General features: G+C 37.2%; 2 protein-coding genes across 8 annotated transcripts in view; one reads left to right on the top strand and one right to left on the bottom strand.

The window, feature by feature from the left end:
• Positions 1-13,178, top strand: part of LOC134753752 (multiple C2 and transmembrane domain-containing protein) — a 92,490-nt gene extending 79,312 nt beyond the window's left edge. For 5 of the 7 annotated variants that reach the window (XM_063689695.1, XM_063689692.1, XM_063689703.1 and 2 more), the window contains 12 exons: positions 2,031-2,189; positions 3,271-3,457; positions 4,677-4,873; positions 5,362-5,575; positions 6,177-6,322; positions 6,995-7,140; positions 7,379-7,435; positions 8,070-8,146; positions 8,487-8,593; positions 8,889-8,998; positions 9,622-9,719; positions 10,010-13,178. In XM_063689695.1, coding sequence (XP_063545765.1) covers positions 2,031-2,189; positions 3,271-3,457; positions 4,677-4,873; positions 5,362-5,575; positions 6,177-6,322; positions 6,995-7,140; positions 7,379-7,435; positions 8,070-8,146; positions 8,487-8,593; positions 8,889-8,998; positions 9,622-9,719; positions 10,010-10,087 — 1,576 coding nt within the window. In that variant the 3' untranslated portion in view covers positions 10,088-13,178. The remainder of the gene's footprint in view (positions 1-2,030; positions 2,190-3,270; positions 3,458-4,676; positions 4,874-5,361; positions 5,576-6,176; positions 6,323-6,994; positions 7,141-7,378; positions 7,436-8,069; positions 8,147-8,486; positions 8,594-8,888; positions 8,999-9,621; positions 9,720-10,009) is intronic. The other 2 variants (XM_063689698.1, XM_063689718.1) reach the window with 1 other exon arrangement.
• A 680-nt stretch (positions 13,179-13,858) lies between these two features.
• On the bottom strand, positions 13,859-18,826 carry LOC134753679 (uncharacterized). The gene is made up of 2 exons (XM_063689621.1): positions 18,594-18,826; positions 13,859-17,219 (listed from the first exon to the last, which is right to left on the bottom strand). Exons 1-2 carry the CDS (start codon positions 18,730-18,732, stop codon positions 16,642-16,644), a joined length of 717 nt encoding a protein of 238 aa, XP_063545691.1. The 5' UTR covers positions 18,733-18,826; the 3' UTR covers positions 13,859-16,641.
• Positions 18,827-18,971: the final 145 nt, after the last annotated feature.

The following is an 18,971-nucleotide window of genomic DNA, read 5'->3' as shown; positions in this document are numbered from 1 at the left end:
AGAGCTATTGGTCTATAGTCCGTTGGGTCGTGTTGTTTACCTCCTTTCTTGCGAATAGGCTTGACAACGGCGATTTTTAACTTGTCAGGAAAGTAACATTTCTCAAAAGACTGGTTGATTAATTGAGTGATGGGTCTTGTCAGTTCGTGTTTACAGTCTTTTATTAGAATTGGTGGTATTCCATCGAATCCGCAGGTAATTTTATTTGGTAGATTTTGGATGGTTTTAAGTACTTCTGGTTCGGTGACAGGTTGTAGGAACATAGAGTTAACGGTGGGTTCGGGACTCGGGCGGCCACGTGGGGTACCTGTCGCATTACTATCTTGTTGTTGCTGGCCTATGGACGTAAAGTAGTCATTGAAGATGTTAGCTACTATCTGGGGGCACTTTGTTTTAGTATCTTTATATTCTAGCTCTATGTTTTTGTGCTGTATGTTTGTGTTTTTCCCGGTAGTTTGTTTGACAACTTGCCACATTGTTTTTGTTTTGTTGGTAGAATTATTCATATTTTCTATGTAGTTTATTTTCTTGGATTTATTTATGCATTTGTGTAGGTTTTTAGAATAGATTTTGTAATGGTCTTTTAATACTTTGTTATTTGTTTGATTTGTTAACATTTTTAGCTGTCTTTTGTGGTAGCATGATTTTTTAAGACCTTTTGTTATCCAAAGTTTGCTTTAAATTTTTTTTTTTTTTTTTTTTTTAATCCTAGAATGTTTTAAGGGCATAAATTTGTCAAGTAGTGTATGTAAATGATAGTGGAAAATGTTGTAGTTGGCGTTTACATCATTATAAATCAGTATATTATCCCATTCTATTGTTTCTAATGCTGCCTTAAATTTCGCAATGTTATTAGGTTTAAAATTCCTTTTTAGAGTGTAGATTTTTTTTTCGGGAAGATCATTTAGTTTAAACTTGTAAAGTTTAAACAATAAATAAATAAATAAACATTCTTGCTCTTACTGTTCTTACTTAAATTTAGGTAAGCATTAATCAATTACGCCCTCCTTCTTCAATCAGTCCCTCACGGTTGAGGATTGGGCTGCGACGCAAGTGTTGCAATAGGCTTCTCCACTTGTTGTGGTCTTCAGCCATATCAAAGATAGATATAACTCCGTAATAGATGGATACAGTCTAAGGAAAAAACGTGCCTCGAAAATCAAGATAATTTGATTCTCGCTCAGAGGGCGCTACTAGCTTTGGCCTACAGTCGTATAGATGGCGTTGACGGTTTCGTTTGTTATTTAACAATTTTAACGCGTATCAGTGAAAGAACATGGGTCAAAATCATAAAAATAATTAATGCAAATAAAGATATTTTTTTTTTTTTACTAGCCTAATTTAGTGTCCCACTGCTGGGCAAAGGCCTCCCCTCGTTAAATATCATTTATCCATATTTAAATACATTTTATCGTATTTTTATAAATCTTCATTTTTAGTTTTAAAGTGTGTCGATAGATGGCAGTGAATTTACTGTGGTTACAAAATTTACTATGACAGTACCGCTCTAGTATAAGTTACTCTATGGCCATATGGAGAGTCTGTAACATCGGCATCTGTAGTCACGTCAGCACGTTACAAATTGGCTATATCTCTCAAACATCTGTACGGATATGATGGTCGTATTTGGCGACGTGACAGCGTGATAATGAGGGCTAACGCGTATGAATTCGCCGCTAGGGGCGCTAGTGTAGATGGTGGTCGTTTCCATAGTTCGAAATGTCAAATGTCACTTGTCACTTCAATGACTGACAGCTGTTCTTTAGTATTTTGGACCACCATCAACAGAGGCGCCAACTGGTGAGCAAAAAAACTATAGCCCTCATTACAGTACCCATCCCATCCCTTTTAATCGCGTGGTGTTAAGAAGTAACTTATTTTATCACGCAGATAAAGTAATTCATAATACGCCTGCTGGATTGTCGTATACTTCATCAACATTTTGAACTCTATCATAATTTATGTTACATATTTGAAAGAAGTTATGCTACTGAGACAATATTTTCAGCCATTTATCTTTATGGTTCCAGGTTAGGCAACGAGAAATACAAAAGCAAGGTTGTATGGAAGTCGTTACATCCGTCGTGGTTGGAGCAGTTCGACCTGCATCTCTACGATGATCAGGAGCAGATACTAGAAGTCACTGTGTGGGACAAGGACAAACAGACAAAGGACGACTTCCTGGGAAGGTAGGTTATCATCCTCTTATCAACCCAAAGCGTCCATCAGCCGGCTTAGCTAAGGAGTGCCGCCACAGTATCTCGCCCGTAGATAAGCTACCCGTCCCTTTCTAGTTGCAGAAAAAGATGGGTAGTCTATCTCGCGGGAGAGATACTGTAGCGATGCTCCTATCTGTTTCAAACTCGTGGTTCTACTAGTGTCAAACTGGTGGTTGGATCTTGCCACTGGTTATCTATTTATCAGTTGCTTTTTGATGAAACAAATATTGTAAGGAAAACGAAGTAATCCCAATTTTATAGGTATTAAATATATTAAAACGTATTACTCACGTATTTTAAATCGAAGATTGCTCGTCATGTTTCGCTCCATAACGAGGAGCTTCAAAGCGAGCACGTGTAGGCGGACCGGTTCAGTCTACGTTTTAATATATTTAATATGTCTATGTCTCAAGTAAGTTTTTTTTGTTAATATAATCCCAATTTCAGTTATGACGATGAAAATACGGTAACGAGAGCCTTTCCACGTGTGATAAAATAGGTCATTGTTGATTAATTCTGCAAATCATGCAGATCAGAACAACAATAGTGCATTGTTTGGCTATTCCCTCGGGCGGCATACGTTGTGCGTAATACAATAAACAAACAACGTAACTGTGAGATATATTTTATTTTACCCCTTCATTTGGTAAATAATACGTCGTTCCGCGCAGGCTGAAAGAAGGATAAACCAATGATCTGCAGTTTTCTTTAATACCGTACTTATTGTCATGCGAAGACAAGGATGAATTCTCGCCATAAAAATAACTCTTTTGTCTTTAACGTGGTTCAAGCTCAAGCCCACTTTACAGGCCTCCTACCTCCTACTGTAATGTTTTACAAAATTCCAATACAGACAGCTCTACACGGCGTGCTAATTGGTGTCTTAGAATCTTATAATAAGGAACTAACGTAAATGTTTCCGCGCATCTTTGAAACAAAAGTTTTATTGTAGTTTATTATTTTCGACGTCATTTATTTGAGAAGAGTTTTAGGCTACTAAACATTACTTCGATACGATACATTTCTTTAGAATCTTTATATTTCCTCTCAGATGTGCAATAGACCTGTCCCGCCTAGAACGCGAGAAGACCCACAGCATTTGGCAAGACCTTGAAGACGGGAATGGACAGATCTTCTTACTGCTTACAATCAGTGGGACTACGCAGAGCGAGACCATCACGGACCTCACCAGCTACAAGGAGAACCCGAGAGACATAGAGATTATTGATAGAAGATATGTAAGTCTTATTATCCCTTATTTTTTCAGAGGACTAAGCCATTTTGTTATCAGTATGTAAGTCTCTAACCTAACTGCTATTAGAAGTATCAGAACGAATTAAATTATTTTCAGAAAATATTTTAATTTGTGTTCAGTTTAGAAATAAATGGTTATCGAGTTCTTTATCCGATATAGCGTTATTTGTGTTACATGCTCGTATTAAAAATCAACATCAATTTCAATAACTAGAATGTCCCTATTGTCCCTGACCCTGGTTCACGGTCCGAATACCTATTAATCTGAAAATTAGGTATTAATCTGAAAATTGTCTGTGTCTAGCACTGTGTTATTTAGTTTCACATACCAAACCTCAATTACTTAAAAGTTTATTTTGCTGTAGGTGTGTTTACTGCTCGTACCTGTAAACAGTGTAAACAGACGGATATATTTATATACTAGGTACATAGACAAACTAACATAATGAGCTATTGGGGTTCGTAGTTTGACTATCTTATAACACTACCTACGTAGTAGGTGAAGTAGGGGTGTCTATAACTATTTATCAGTTTCTTTAAAATACAATCACTATCAATCAACTGTTAAAAGGTTTGACAAAACCATTAAAATGATCTATGTTTTATTTTCATTGATGGCGAAATAAACAGCTATTCATCACGTTCTCTTTTTATTAGATGATGCCAATGCGGCTATTTTTGTATCGGTGTCAACATTACCTTGTCAATGTCTAGGTTGATTCACAATAGAAAAGAAATATGGGCCTTGCGTTTTCAGATAATGTGCCTACAATAATGCAGGGCAACATACTCGTAGTTACAAGACTTACAATTTGGATTTAACACGTTAACAGTCCAGTGCCCCATATATATGGGCCACGACGAACTATCTTTACAAGTCCGTGCCCCACATAGTGGTCACTTAGATACGACAGACACGCCTAAACAAACCTAGTAGATAGATATTTTTGATATTATTAATCGGCCTTTCTTTTGAATTCTAGTCTTCAAACAGTTAGCAGCATGCATGATGCAGCATGGGCGTGTGATTGAAGTAATTTGCTTTCACTTAGGAGGAAATTAAAACATTTCGTATCGGGATGTATGCAGCCCACTTGGCTTGAGCCTACACAGAAACAAACTAGTAATAAGCACGCAAAACGCGACCATAATACGCATGTACCTTACTGTACCTAGTTTTCTTAGAATAAACCTCATTTTCAGACATGGTACTACCTGAACGAGCAGTCGAGCGGCGTTGGCTGGCTCTGCGTGAAGGTGTACGGTGCGAAGGGACTGGCTGCGGCGGACTTGGGGGGCAAGTCCGACCCCTTCTGCGTGTTGGAGCTGGGTAACTCCCGGCTACAGACTCATACGGAGTACAAGACACTCGCGCCTAACTGGATGAAGATCTTTACTTTGTGAGTTGTTTGTTATTAAGACTTACATACCTGACTTATGCAAGCCATAATTTATTAATTTGTATAATTTTAACTGTGCCATATTTATATATTAATCAATTTCCAGCCTATAATAGTGCGCGGCAGGGACACAAAATCTCATTTCAGCAATCAAAAACAGTCTTGCGTGCAAAAAGTGTTTATGGCATGGCACCCAAATTGTATAATAAGCTACCCAATTTAATATAAAGAATTATGATAATGATTACTCTTTCTTCTCTTCGCTGCAGTGGAATCTTGTGGCTGCCGGGGATAATCCAACCCCCTTCTTTGTCATGGTGGTGCTCCCATCAGCTACCGATCCACACGGAATACAATTGACTTTTTCGTCAGGTTTACAACAAAATATTTTGCAAAAAAAATACCTGAACGAGATTTACTCCAACTTCAAATTCAACCAAACCAATCTTCTAAGAAGCCTAAAAACTAAGCTTGCAATTCATTTCCAGCACAGTAAAGGACATAAGCTCAATCCTCGAACTAACAGTATACGACGAAGACCACGACCACAAAGTCGAGTTCCTGGGAAAGTTAGCTGTACCGCTGCTCAGCATCAGGAACGGGGAGAAACGGTGGTACGCACTGAAGGATAAGAAGATGAGGACGAGAGCGAAGGGGAACTATCCGCAAATATTGCTGGAGATGACTGTGATATGGAACCAGGTGAGAACAAGATTAGAAGTACAATGAGAAAGAACTTTACCAATGTATGTTTATAAATAAAAATCTGAATCTGAATCTGAAAGGTATACCTACTAGTAGCAGATCCGAGCGAAGCAATAATGTCTTCCTTGCAACTTAGGGCATGTGCGTCATCTAGAGGCACATCTGTATACATTTGGAATCTTTTATTTTTGATAGTTTATCCCAGTATACCTAGAACATGATTGGCGCGACAGTATCTCTTACTTTTCTTAGTTAAAGAGGGACGGGAAGTCTATCTCTTCGCGAGATACTGTCGCAACAATCATGTGCTAGCCCGGCAGGATAACTTTATACTTAATGGTTTTTCTAAGCCTAATAAAAAATTGTTAAAAGCGTAGTTGAGGTAAATATTTTATATCAGACGCTGAAAAGGGTTCGAACGTTTGAATCAGTATTTTATGCAAGTAAGATACCTAATTTATTTAGGTTTTATTTAACAGTCACACGTTTATTTCAATGTTGACGTGTTTATAGATTCTATAAAAAGCAGTGGTGGTAAATACTGTCAAAAGTAGCCTACAAATTTCAGACTCCTAATATAACCTGTTATTAATTTTAGCTGAAAGCTGCGATCAGAGTGATAAACCCGAAGGAGCCGAAGTATATGCATCAAGAGGCCAAGTTCAAGCGGCATCTGTTCATCCGCAACGTCATGAGACTGAAGGCCATCATCATGTGGTTTATAGAGATTGGAAAGATTTTACAGTAAGTACCTGTCACCAGTTTTAAACCTTATTACCAGATATTAGGGTCTTCTTTTTGTCAGTTCTGCGTGTCATCGTTTGTAATCATTTTTAACCAACTTCAAGATCCCGAAGGAACCTCCTGCTTCGAGATATGAGTATATATAGTATGGAACTGTTGATGTGCTGATGAAGACCTTGTATGTGTTTGTAAATGCCACGCTGTTTTTTTCTTTGTTAATAGTTCATTGTTGAAGAGGATAAAATTAAGTGACCAATAGAGTTTGAGAAAGGGACGAGTTTGTTTGAGGGCCGATCCGTCAAAAGAGGTACTTTAGGCAGAGTCGTTACAATGTTCTTTTCACGTCTACTTTCGAGGAAATTTATTAATTACTTATACATATAATTTTGTAATGGTTTTACGGGAGACAACCATTTCATATTGTTACCACCTACCATTTCTAATGAACTTGGTGCTGATATTGGTTGACTGTCAACCAATCAGTGAGTGGAAAGTAAAAGTGCAGTAGAACTAAAACATTGTTACATTGTTAGAGAGTTGGTTCAGGTGTAAAACTGCGCGCTACTATCTAGTCAAGATTTAGATCATTGCCACATTTCCGTGCAGTGGTGTGAAAAGGTTTTATTATGTAATGTGCCCGTATTTTAAATTTTTTCTTCTTGTCTATTCCAGAGATTGTTTTGAATGGGAGTCCCGCGTGCGCTCGTTCTTGGGGCTGCTGGTGTGGCTGGCATTCTGCTACTACTACGAGATGTGGATGCTGCCCTTCCTCATTCTGGTCTTCTTGACTAGGAACTGGCTTATTTACAGGCTCACTGGTAAGTTTCTTGCCATTTTTAGGGTTCCGTACCTCAAAAGGAAAAAACGGAAACCATATAAGATCATTTTGCTGTCCGTCCTCCGTCCGTCCGTCCGACTGTCTGTCTGTCAAGACTCTTAATTTATCTCGGGTTATTTTTTAGGTGCACGAGAAGTTCCATAATTCAGTTAGACTATTTTGTTATTTGTGTGCATTTTTTTTTCGAAATGTTTTAGTTTTTTTATTGTTATTTTTAGTTGAATACGAAGACACCCGAATATTTCAAGCATTTAAGCCGCATTTGCCAAGAATAAGTAAGTCCTGTATAAAGGTTTATAAAGTTACCTGACGCGGCATTTTTGAATTATCTGTTTTAAATGTCGACCTTTGGCCTTTTGTGATGACGCACCACCGTACGTATTTTCTCCGTATCTTTGTCCGGAGCTGCGGTGCACGCGACGAACCGCGTTTATGAACAAAAATCCGTACGGTACTATGGAGCTCGGTGTGACATAGATACCCTGCGGCGCCGAAACCCGAGCGCCGAAAACCACGAATCGTCGTGCGACTCGCACCTTCGCACGGAGTGACGGAGACGGTACGCGGAGCCACTGTGTTATAACCATGCGGTTTTTGTATACAAATATAGATTCTGTAGTACTAAACCAAAAGTAAGTGCGGAGCAATGTGACAACCGTCTAGGGCTTTGCGGGTGTATTTTCGGTGCTTTCCTAATCCTATATATCTACTAACTTTGCAGTTACAATACTTTTTTTTTCAACGGGGTAAAATTTGTATAGGCTGCCAAAATAAAATTAATAAGACTAATTTAATTTAACAAAATAAACAAGGGTGCTTTAACAAAATAAACTTTTGCTAACAAAGCTTTTGTTTTTTAAATGTTGCCAAAGAAAATGATAGTCAACTGAACCTTTTTTTCTAAACCAGGGGGCAATCCACTGTTACAACCAGTGGACGATGAAGACCTGCTAGCCGAGGAAGATGACGAGGAAGAAGTGGATAAGGTATTCTTCCCATTACTTATACATTTGCCAGTAAAACTGTTTTTTCAACTCGTCCTTTCGAGTCCCTCGCTACGCTCAAGATTCCAAAGTGTGTCTCGTTTGCTCAGGACTAAAAATCAGCACTCGCAGCAAAACACTGCTCTTTTTGTTGCACCTGTAACTATTTATGCGACCCTTTTTCTAGTGCAAATCAAACAAATAAGTATATATGAGCATAATTCCGATGGCGAATCGTCTCCTGATATCCTTAGTTCCTACTCTACTTTATAACTTTAACCTACTTGTTTTAGTGTATGCATGAGGTCAAGACAAGGGTTTAATATTTTGATGTTTTCTGCAGGAGGAGAAGAAATCTCTAAAAGAGAGACTGCAAGCAATACAGGAGGTGACGCAAACGGTGCAAAATGCGATCGGCTACGTCGCTTCATTAGGAGAAGCTGTTAAAAAGTAAGCTATTACACGAGGGTGTCGCTTACGTAACGATTTTGTCTTGTATGGCAGCTACCTCTATCAAATCCGTAAAGCTCGAGAATATACTGCTAATTTGTTAAACAAGTCATGAAATATTACCAGACCCAATATCGCTTTCCCAGCATTTTCAGAAGTATTGGGAAAATAGCGTTACATAAGCGACATTCTCGTGGAATGCCCCAGCTCACTTACTAATTGAGTAATTGTAAATTTTATCTTAATGCATGAAGGTAAGTATACTTATAACTGTACCTTTCAATATTTTTTTCAGTTTAGCGAACTTCACGGTGCCATATCTTAGTTACATTGCCATCATCATGCTGTTTGGAGCGATGGTGGTTCTGTATGTGATACCGCTGCGATACTTACTCATGGCGTGGGGTAAGTTTATTTGTTTTATTCGATTTCGTAGCGTTTCAACGCCAAAGACGGCTACAGACGCCGAGAGATCCCGATAAGGTTTGCGGCGCGTTGTCTACATATAAAAGGTGTGGCATTCAAAGGATTAATCTTATTGTAAATATGTGGTATTTTCTATAAAAAGGGACCTTATTGTTGATGGCGCTTTCGCCATTATAAACGATGCTCCGATATATACAATGCCGCGCGACGCTGTGCGGCGTAAGCGCCATCGACAATGAGGTCTTTTTTTATAGAAAATACCACATATCTACAGTCTATGCAGTAGGCCTTGTTTGCCTATGCTCTGGACAGGCATAAAACAAATGTTTGGCGTATTATCCAGGTGTTCGCTAAATTCTAATAGGTATGCGCTGTAGTGCGGGCTACGAAGTAGGTACCTGCCTTCCGTTCCGCCTGCCTTATCCCAAACCCCAGACGTAAGAACTATTATATAATCTGTGCCCACACTGTGGAATGACGTGTTTTTTTTTCGATAATAACTTTGTATATATATTGTTGTTAAGATAACGAATTAATCCTGATTCCGGATGAGTGTGTGTCGGTTTAGCGAGCTGTAATCACAAATATTTCACTTTCGACAGGCATAAATAAATTCACGCGCAAAATTCTCCGGCCACACACGATACCAAACAACGAGGTTTTAGATCTGCTATCGAGGGTTCCGGACGATGAGATTTTGGTAAGTTTACCAATATTACTTCAAAGTATCCCCTTTATACCTATAACTTATTTACACTCAACCCGTGTAAATTGTACCTACCTAACACTTACATAACCCTTTTCAAGGGAAACACTATGCCGACCGCCAAACATTGCTTATTTAAATCGGTCAGTGAGTTGGATACTCGAACATGCGTTTCGTGGCCGAGGCATAAAAGTGTGCAAAAATCCCTTGAAAGCTCGATGCCACGAATGCGCCTCTGAACGTTCGCCACTTAAAACGTACACTTACCCACTTTTTCCTTCCAGTTGGACTGCCGCGAGCTGAAACCCCACTCTTCTACCGAGCATCGCCGCGACGCGCGCAAGAAGCACAAGGCGTCATAACGCGGCAACTTGCGTCGTCGGCTCGCGGACTATGTCGCCAAGATGAGGGTTAGGCTCTAGGTTACTTGCCAAGGCTTTTGAAAATGTATTGAGGAATATTACTTACGACTAACAAAGCGGTGAAAAAATAATGCAAAAAGATTGTCAAGTTCCAAAATTTGACAAACTAAGAACGTAAGGCTGCACTGCCTGCACTACTTTGTCTAAGCTAACTCTTTGAGCATCAAGCGTCAAACGGAAATCCTGTTTCCCTAAGGCCTTCGTGCAATACTGTCTTCTAAGTTGTTAACTGACGATTCGTAGTTTTTTTTTATAATACTTATACTTCCAGCGGCGTTGTGGCGTATGGAGCAATTTCCGTTAACGTGATACGGCGTATTTGGCGTTCAAAAGGTTAACAGAGAGTAACACACCTTGAAGAATTACCTCGCCAAACTATGTACCCCATAAATATGGTATGAATAATGTGTTCAATATCCCTTTTAAGTGTTTTTCACAGTACAATAATTTTTAACTACCATAGACATATGAACTCGAATAAGAATTCATGTCTAGCGAAAAAACTAACTCTGATGCCACATATTCTAGGTCTGTGACATTTCACATAAGTTTTTTTGCCTCAGTCAACAAATATCCGTGTGTAAAGCAATGGGGTAGTTTTAACTAGCACAAAATCCATTCATAGCTCCTAGACTTGTACCTAAAAAAAATGTTAAATATTTCCAAGAATCTCATGACCTCGAATATATTCCACGCAATATAAATATTTGTATGTGATTTGTAAACCAATTTGTATTTACTTAATTAAATAGGTGCATAAATTTGTATAAATTTACCCGAAAGTCGTCCACGTAGATAGGTAATTCAAATCATCTCTTTTCATATTATCAGCTTAATCGCATAAGAATGTATAATTTTTTAAACGCATCAAAACTTTTTTTACGCGACGCCGCGCCGTTCATGTGTAAAATGCTAAATTGAACTTTATAAAAAGAATATAAGATTCAATATAGCCTACCAATCTGGCTATGCTGCATTACCTACCGGCCGAATCGATGGCGTCTTTATTATTGTGTTATCCTGAAGAGCTTGCCAAGCTATATTTTTAACTGTTTAGGCACCATGGAACGCATATTTATAAACTTAAAATTTTCTGCGGTGGTCAGAAAGGTATTAAATAGTAGGTAGAATGTTTTTGTTACCTATTGAGTTACAATCGAATGATTATGATAGCGAGAAATTAAACTTAGTCAGTAGAAAAAGAGGCGCAATATTAAATTTTCTCTCGGAGGACAACTCTTCGCACCTACATTTTTAAATTTTCTGCCATTTTCTTTTTCTACTGACGAAAATGGCTTGCCAGACTATATTTCTTAAATTTCCCGCCTTTTTCTGATGTTTCTTTTTTGTGATACCTATCCAGAGTTTATCAATAGAAATAGGCGCGAAATTTAAATATTCAATGTTCAATGGGAAGTCAACCCGTCGCGCCTATATTTTTTAAATATAGGCGCGACGTCTTTTTCTACTGACGAAAATGGCTTGCCAAATTATAGTTGGTCAAACCAAATTTTCAGTAAATAAGAACAAAAAAACTATACTCATCCTTTTCTTTTGGGTGCTAGTACTAGTGTAAGACAAAGATAGTAACGTATGATTATCTCTGTCTATGTTTGAAATGAGACGAATGAGACAGTCCTTTGACAAACTGTAGCACAGCACAGCTAGCCCGACCAAAGGGCCCTCCACACTCATGCGCGAATCACGGCGCGAAGCCGCGAACGTAAGTGTGGCGTCGATTTCGCAGATTGTTCACGCCTTCGCGCCTAGTTCCCCGTTTTTTGTCGGTTTATTAGCCCGCGTCAAAGGAGGCGCGAAGCGCGAACTGGCAAGACACACACACTATTACACACTATTTTGACTCATATTGTGGCAAGACAAATAATAATTATATTATATAAAGCGGCTATATTTTACGGTTTTACAACAAAACAAAATGGAAAAATAGCTAAATCACGTATGATGCCATAGATAACTAGCAGTTAAAATCGATCAGCTGATGCTTTTCCGCCATCTTGACGCGAGCCAAACTGCGAAATAGCCGTGAAGTTTGGAGTGTGGAGTCATACGTCAACGTCGCGACATGTTCTCTCCGCGAAGTCGCGCCGCGATTCGCGCACATAGTCTGGAGGGACCTCAAGATTATTAATTTACTACCAATGGTAGATTTATATAAACACGGTAATGGCACGGTATATCCATGGCTACACCGGCAGTAAAATAAATTGAAGATTAGTAGAAAACCACGGCATTGTTAAATTGTCAATTTAAATAGCTTTTGCGAAAAATTGTCCCGTCTGGACCTAGACACTGATTGAGCAAAATCGTCTATTCACACTCCTACATGGTAGCCCGCCTCGCAGTCCGCCTCATTATGTAGGATTGTGAATGTGGTCGCAGACTACATGGCGTCCTACAAAACCCAGGTAGGATGCCTCTTGGGTCCTACAAGTCCTACAAGCCCCGCCCACCGCTTGCAGTTCGTCGCGCAGGATTGTCTGTGGTATGACGTCCTGCGTGGCAGGACTGTCATGTAGCGAATTGGAGCGTGAATGTTAATGCAGGACTGCAGTCCGCCATTTTCTTTACAATGAAAAACACGGGCTTAGCAGGTTTTATTGAAATAGGTATATAAAGAAGTTCGCTGTGTATGTGATCAAAAATCACCAAAATAACTATATTTTTTTTTAGAAATAGCACATAACGGTATTGCAAGAGCACCGACACGAGGGTGTACCGCGAAAAACGAAAAGCGTAATTTCTTTATCTGCCTCTCTATCACTAGGTAGGTATTCTAGTTTATCGCAAGAGCGATAGGGAGGCAGATAGCAATGTTTCGATTTTCGTCTTTCGTGGTAGGTCCTCTGGTAGGTAGGACTGCAATGTAGGAAGTGTGTGAGCTATATCCTACTCCGCAGCAGTCCTGCGAGGCGGACTGCATTGTAGGAGTGTGAATGGGGGGCTTTAAGCGCGCGGTTGTTTTATTCGATAGACGCAGCGATAAGCGCTGTCGATAAGCGCTGTCGTTTTTCATACATTCCGTTAACGCATGCGTTCAACGCTGCGTTTATCGCATAATACAACCGCGCGCTTTAAACCATCGCACATTGCCAGTGGAAGTCCGTTTCTTCCAAAGTTTTCCATTTAGATACGAAATTAATTTTAAGATTGATTTTTGTACCTATTTTAAGTATCGTTCGTTATAACATTTTCTTATACGCTATCGTAATAATTTAGTGAGATTGCATTTAAACAAAAATGTATATAAGCGATAAAATAAGATTAAATATATAGATAGGGATTTTAATAAAAATATCACAAATTTTGTATCAAATGTTATATCCTATACATTTTGTTAAGTTACTGTTGAAAATTTAAACAAATAGTTGTCAACCCAAAAGTAAGTAACAAATAATTTATAGATGTATTGTATGTATATATACTTAAATGATTAAGAGAACCTAGATTTGTTTAAAATGCCTATACAGATTTTGAGGAAACGTTATCAAAGCATCAAACTATTAAATCAATATGGAATCAGTAGCTAACAAAATAAGTAGGTAGGTTACTTCGAAGCGAAAATACTTAGGCCCTCAGCACACGGCGTCGTACGCGTCTCTTCCGTTACGACGCCGTGTGCTGAGGGCTTTACTGTCAAATGCGCAAATTAAGTTATCACATAGGTACCTACCTAAAAACATTTTTGCCTAATCATCTTTTTGACCCCGTCTCAATGTTTGCTAGAGATAGTAATTATTAACTACAATAAAAATAAATATTACGTGTTATGTCAGAATCAGTCATGAGGATGACTGATAGTGATATCCCATCTCATCAAAGTACTTGATGCTTTTTCAGAAACATGGATTGATATTTTTTTCACTGACACTCGTAAATTTTATATTTGTTTGTCGAATTGTTTTTTGTTCACATACATAATCTTATTCAGTTTTTTTGCGAGAATTTAAATTAATCAAGTATTTAAAGATTTAGTAAATTGAGGCAGGGCACCATACACGTTTCAGAAAAAATAATTTGGAAGTAATTAAACCAACATCACTATAACAAATTAAGTACTGTGTTTGGGCTTCAAACTGAGTACAGTCCGGCTAACCATTGTTATCATTTAAAAAGGTGTGAAATTAAGAATTTATATCTGTGTACTACTAATTTAACAATTGTATGGGTGATCAATCTGACTTCCCCACCTTTTTTTTATTTGCCTCCAGTTTTTGGTAACAGCAACGATGGGCTAGACTTAAGCTTGTATAAATGTAAAAAATATTAACAATATTTACTTAAAACAATATTTTATGGCCTGTTATGTCACTATATACCTATTGTGGTTACTTTGACGTTGATACTTCCGAATGCTTAGGGCTGTGCAACGAACAAACATAAGCATCTAAGTACATACTTCATCTAACCCCGGTTTTTCATAAGCATGTTTGTCTACGAAGACTGAACTCCAAAACTATATTATTTAAGGCTTTAACGTATTAAAAGAAAAGAAAGAAGAACAAATGAATGACTGTTACGCTAATGCTTCTAATGAAGAACCGGGGTAAAATAAATAACATTCTACTAATCTTTCATCAACTACATTCTTTTACATTATATTTTGCTTAAAACTGTAGACGCTACGTGAAATTTTAACTTCTACATTAGCACAGATGGTTAATATTGTCATATCTTTGAAATCTATCTAGAGACAATTTTGTAATTTTCTATCTATACTAGCTGAATGTCTTATTATAGTACAATTTGGTACCTGCTATCTCCTCTCTTTCTTCAAATATAGTATTTATATGCGAATCTCATAATCTTGAGCTAATTATCTCTAAAATATATTTCGATTTATAATTAGTTAACGATGCACTTCATTATTATTATTTAAAAATATTATTATCTTGCACCCTCCGATTAAAACTAGCACTACTAATCGAAGATGTCAGAGGGTACCGCAAAATCAAAATTGCGTTACCTGCCTCTCTAATCTCTATCGCTCAAATACGCAAGTGATAGCTGTGATAGAGGCAGATAACGTAATCTCGATTTTCGGTTTCCACGGTAGGCCCTCTGAAATGGACAAGAGACAAAATATTACCATTTTGTATTAATAAGGGGTCATCCATTAATTACGTCACACGAATTTATAGGTTTTTTGACCCCTCCCTCCCTTGTCACACTTGGTCACGTTTGGCAAACCCCTCCCCCTGGTGTGACGTCACATTTTTGGCAATTTTGTTTTCAACGAAATCAACAAATTAAATTAGGTATTACTAATATTTTATCAAAATATTACCAACTAATTTTATAACACAAAACCGATTAGGAAAGAAAATCAAACGAATAAAAACCATTATCGTTCCAAAAACTCGTTATTTAATTGTACAGCGAATAAAATAAAATAAAATAATTTTCGGTTACTGATGAAGTTAAAGTGACGTCACAAAATTTGTGAGGGGGAGGGGGCCCCTTGTCACAACATGTCACATTTTCTTGACCCCGTCCCTACCCGTAAACGTGTGATGTAATTAATGGATGACCCCTAATTTGCTTTTTTGATCTTATTTTATTTTCTTGTATTTTTTTTCGTATTCCATTTTCGAATAGCTTTTATAGCTTTCTATCTGTTCTAGTCAATTGCTTAAAAAATAAGTTCCTGCTACTGTGTATGATAAGAACATTATTTTTGTGAGAGCACGGCTAGCGCACTATTTTATATAATGTACTAAGTTAGCACTTAAAAGCACTGTTTCAGCGTTACATTATTTACTGTGTAAAACAGCTGCATAAAAAACGATGTGATATGTAATGTATAAGTTTTTTAAATCGAACAGAATATGATTTGTGTTCAAAATAACGCGTTTCATTTGTGTTATAAAATATCCTCTCACTATCCTTAGAAATCTTAGAATGTATCGAGAGGTGAGCGGTCAAACATGATAAGTCAAGCAAATGGGTTTTTTAATTAGAACTGACGTACGGAACTGAAAGTTATCTCGAGTTATCTAGTTTGACCGCTTAGCCTCGGTAAGGTAATGAACCAAAACTATGTCATAAAATACTATCGTAGAAACGGTTAACTGGCTATTCGTAAGCCTCATTGCAAATATATTAAAGCCTACTTATGGGGACCTGTTAAGCAATTTGCAATATTGGTAAGTAAGTGTACCTATTTAGGTGGTTATGCCCAATATGCCAATCAACGTCATCGATAGCTAACAACATACAAACATAGTCCTCGTAATATACAAACTAAGGTTCCAGTCTTTCATTAAATAGTAGGTATAATACCACAAATAACATATTTGAATTATATTGATGTCTAAGTTATTAGTTTGGTTTATAGCACTTACAGGTACTATTTTATTTATAATATATAATAGTGTAGATACCAATTTATACTAAAAATATATTCCCTGTGACATTCTATCATAGTTTTAGTATTTATATTTATTATTTAATCGATTTGGAAAGAGTTTTTCTTGTCATTCTAAACATTTTAGTTCTTCTTCCATCATTATCTTTGCAATCTTCATTTTTACGCTGATCTGCCTCTTTAAAGGCATTTTCTTAACAGTCTTCGCATACCCTAAAAATATCAGTTCTATGTCATCGAATTCATGCACATCTCGGTTATTTTGAGTTTTCACGTGATCTACATTTAGATCGGAATGTATACGTCTCTTCTTCGAATCAGGTTGTTCTATCACACATTCTAAATTATCTGAGTCTGACCCAAAATTGTGTTTTGAATGTTTTTCTTTGTTTTTTGTAGGTTGTTTGCTAATACATTCAGTAGCTTCAAAGTCTGACCCAAAATTCGTGTGATCCATTTCTTCCAGCTTAATATTAAGTATATTTTCAGAATATTCTTTCGTATCTTCTGTATGGTAAACGACTTCTGTATTTGTATTTGAACGTATGTGCGGCCGTAAGAATTCCAAGTACTTAGACCATTGCCAATGTTTGTATGATGAAACTGCTTTCGAGTCATCGGTCTGCGCCCTTATGTGTTTCTTGTAACAATCTCTAAGGTTTTTCCACTTTACCTTCAGGATTTGTACTGCAACAAAATGATAAGTAAAACTTACTTTTGATTAAGTACTTCATGTACTTAATGTAAAGTGAGAAATGAGTGGGAGTGGTTAAAGTATGAGTATAACTTCGCTTGACAGGTACAATCGCCATCAGATATATCGGTACGGCCAAGGTGCTCACAAATATCTGTACACGCCTCTATAGTCAAGGCGTTAGAGCGTGTTTTTGAGCACATCGATATATCTGAACTGATGGCGACTAACTGTACGGTCGCCATTAGATCAGCTTCAGGGATGTCACCGTCTATGTTTAATAGTTTGAAGGCCTAGAAGTTGGGTAACATTACAGCAGTCTTTTTTATACCACGTCGTCGGTGGCAAAAGAAGCATACGTATACTTACATTCTGCCTGATAAATGTCCGCAAATTAATTTTGCCACCATCAGACCTAGAAACTAGCTAGAAGCTCTTTGAAACAGGATATCAATAAGTAGGGTAGCTATCAGGGTTTCCGTCGAAAGGAGAAACGGGATTACTTTGTTAACCGTTACGGATAACTACATATATTAAATATGATATGATATGAGCAAGGCTGAGTTAATAATATTGCGGGCATCTTTAAAAAATTAAAAAGAGAAAGATGCTTTTACTCTAGTTACTAGGCGTAATTTTAATTAATTCATGTAAGTAGTTTTTAAAATTGGTATAGTTGTACCTTGTGGTGTCCAGATGAACATACTAAAAGTACTTGGGGGTGGGGGTTGTTCTGAGAGTGTAGGGGGGAGGGGGGTTGAAGGTATATTTTTTCAGATTTTTGCTCGTATCTCGAATATCTGTACGAATAGCATTATAATTAATTCGAACAAAAGTTTCTACATAAAATTTTCTACAAATTAAGTTACACTTATTTTTACTCTACGATCAATACTTAAGCTGAAATGCAATAGGTATAGGTATACTATTGCATTTCAGCCTAAGTATATGCCTATAAATTTATACACAATAATTATATGCTTTTATTTATATATATTTATTTTTATTTATTTATACAGATATTCGAGATACGAGCAAAAATCTGAAAAAAGGACTTTTAGTATGTTCATCTGGACACCAGCACAAGGTACAACTATACCAATTTTAAAAACTACTTACATGAATTATTAATTAAAATTACGCCTAGTAACTAGAGTAAAAGCATCTTTCTCTTTTTAATTTTTTAAAGATGCCCGCAATATTATTAACTGATAATTCGTAAACCTTATTGCGAGAACATAAGGTCTACCGATGTTCAGTTAAGACAAACAACAATGAAACAATAAATTGCAAAGGTAACGCCATTGGGATTCATATTCTTTAACAAGGAAGTGAACAAATCAGCAAACCACTAATAAAAAACTCACCATCGAGGTCGAATGTATCAGCTATTTCTTCCCATAACGCCTCACTTAGATCTTTTCTGCATGGAACCTTATGGTCGTAAAGAACTGGATGCTGCTTTATTGTTTCGATTATTTGTTCTACTAGTATTTTATCTCCCATTTTAGTAAAACTAGCGCGATAATTCTGCAGTACGTTAAGTTTTACATGTAACTATCGCTAATCGCGACGCGTTCGGGCGATGCGATAATGGCGATTTTCATTTTCTAATTTTCTACCACATCAGCTGTCAAAAAACGACAGTTAAGCGTAATGTTGCCAAAGAAATAATGGGCTAAAACTCTCATCCAAGTCGACTTATTTTTTTATAATAATATCTCTGTTGTAGCAATACATTTTTA

This window comes from Cydia strobilella, chromosome 2 (genome assembly GCF_947568885.1).
Source record: "Cydia strobilella chromosome 2, ilCydStro3.1, whole genome shotgun sequence".
In the NCBI taxonomy this organism is placed as follows: domain Eukaryota; kingdom Metazoa; phylum Arthropoda; class Insecta; order Lepidoptera; family Tortricidae; genus Cydia; species Cydia strobilella.
This window is presented reverse-complemented; position numbering and strand designations above follow the sequence as displayed.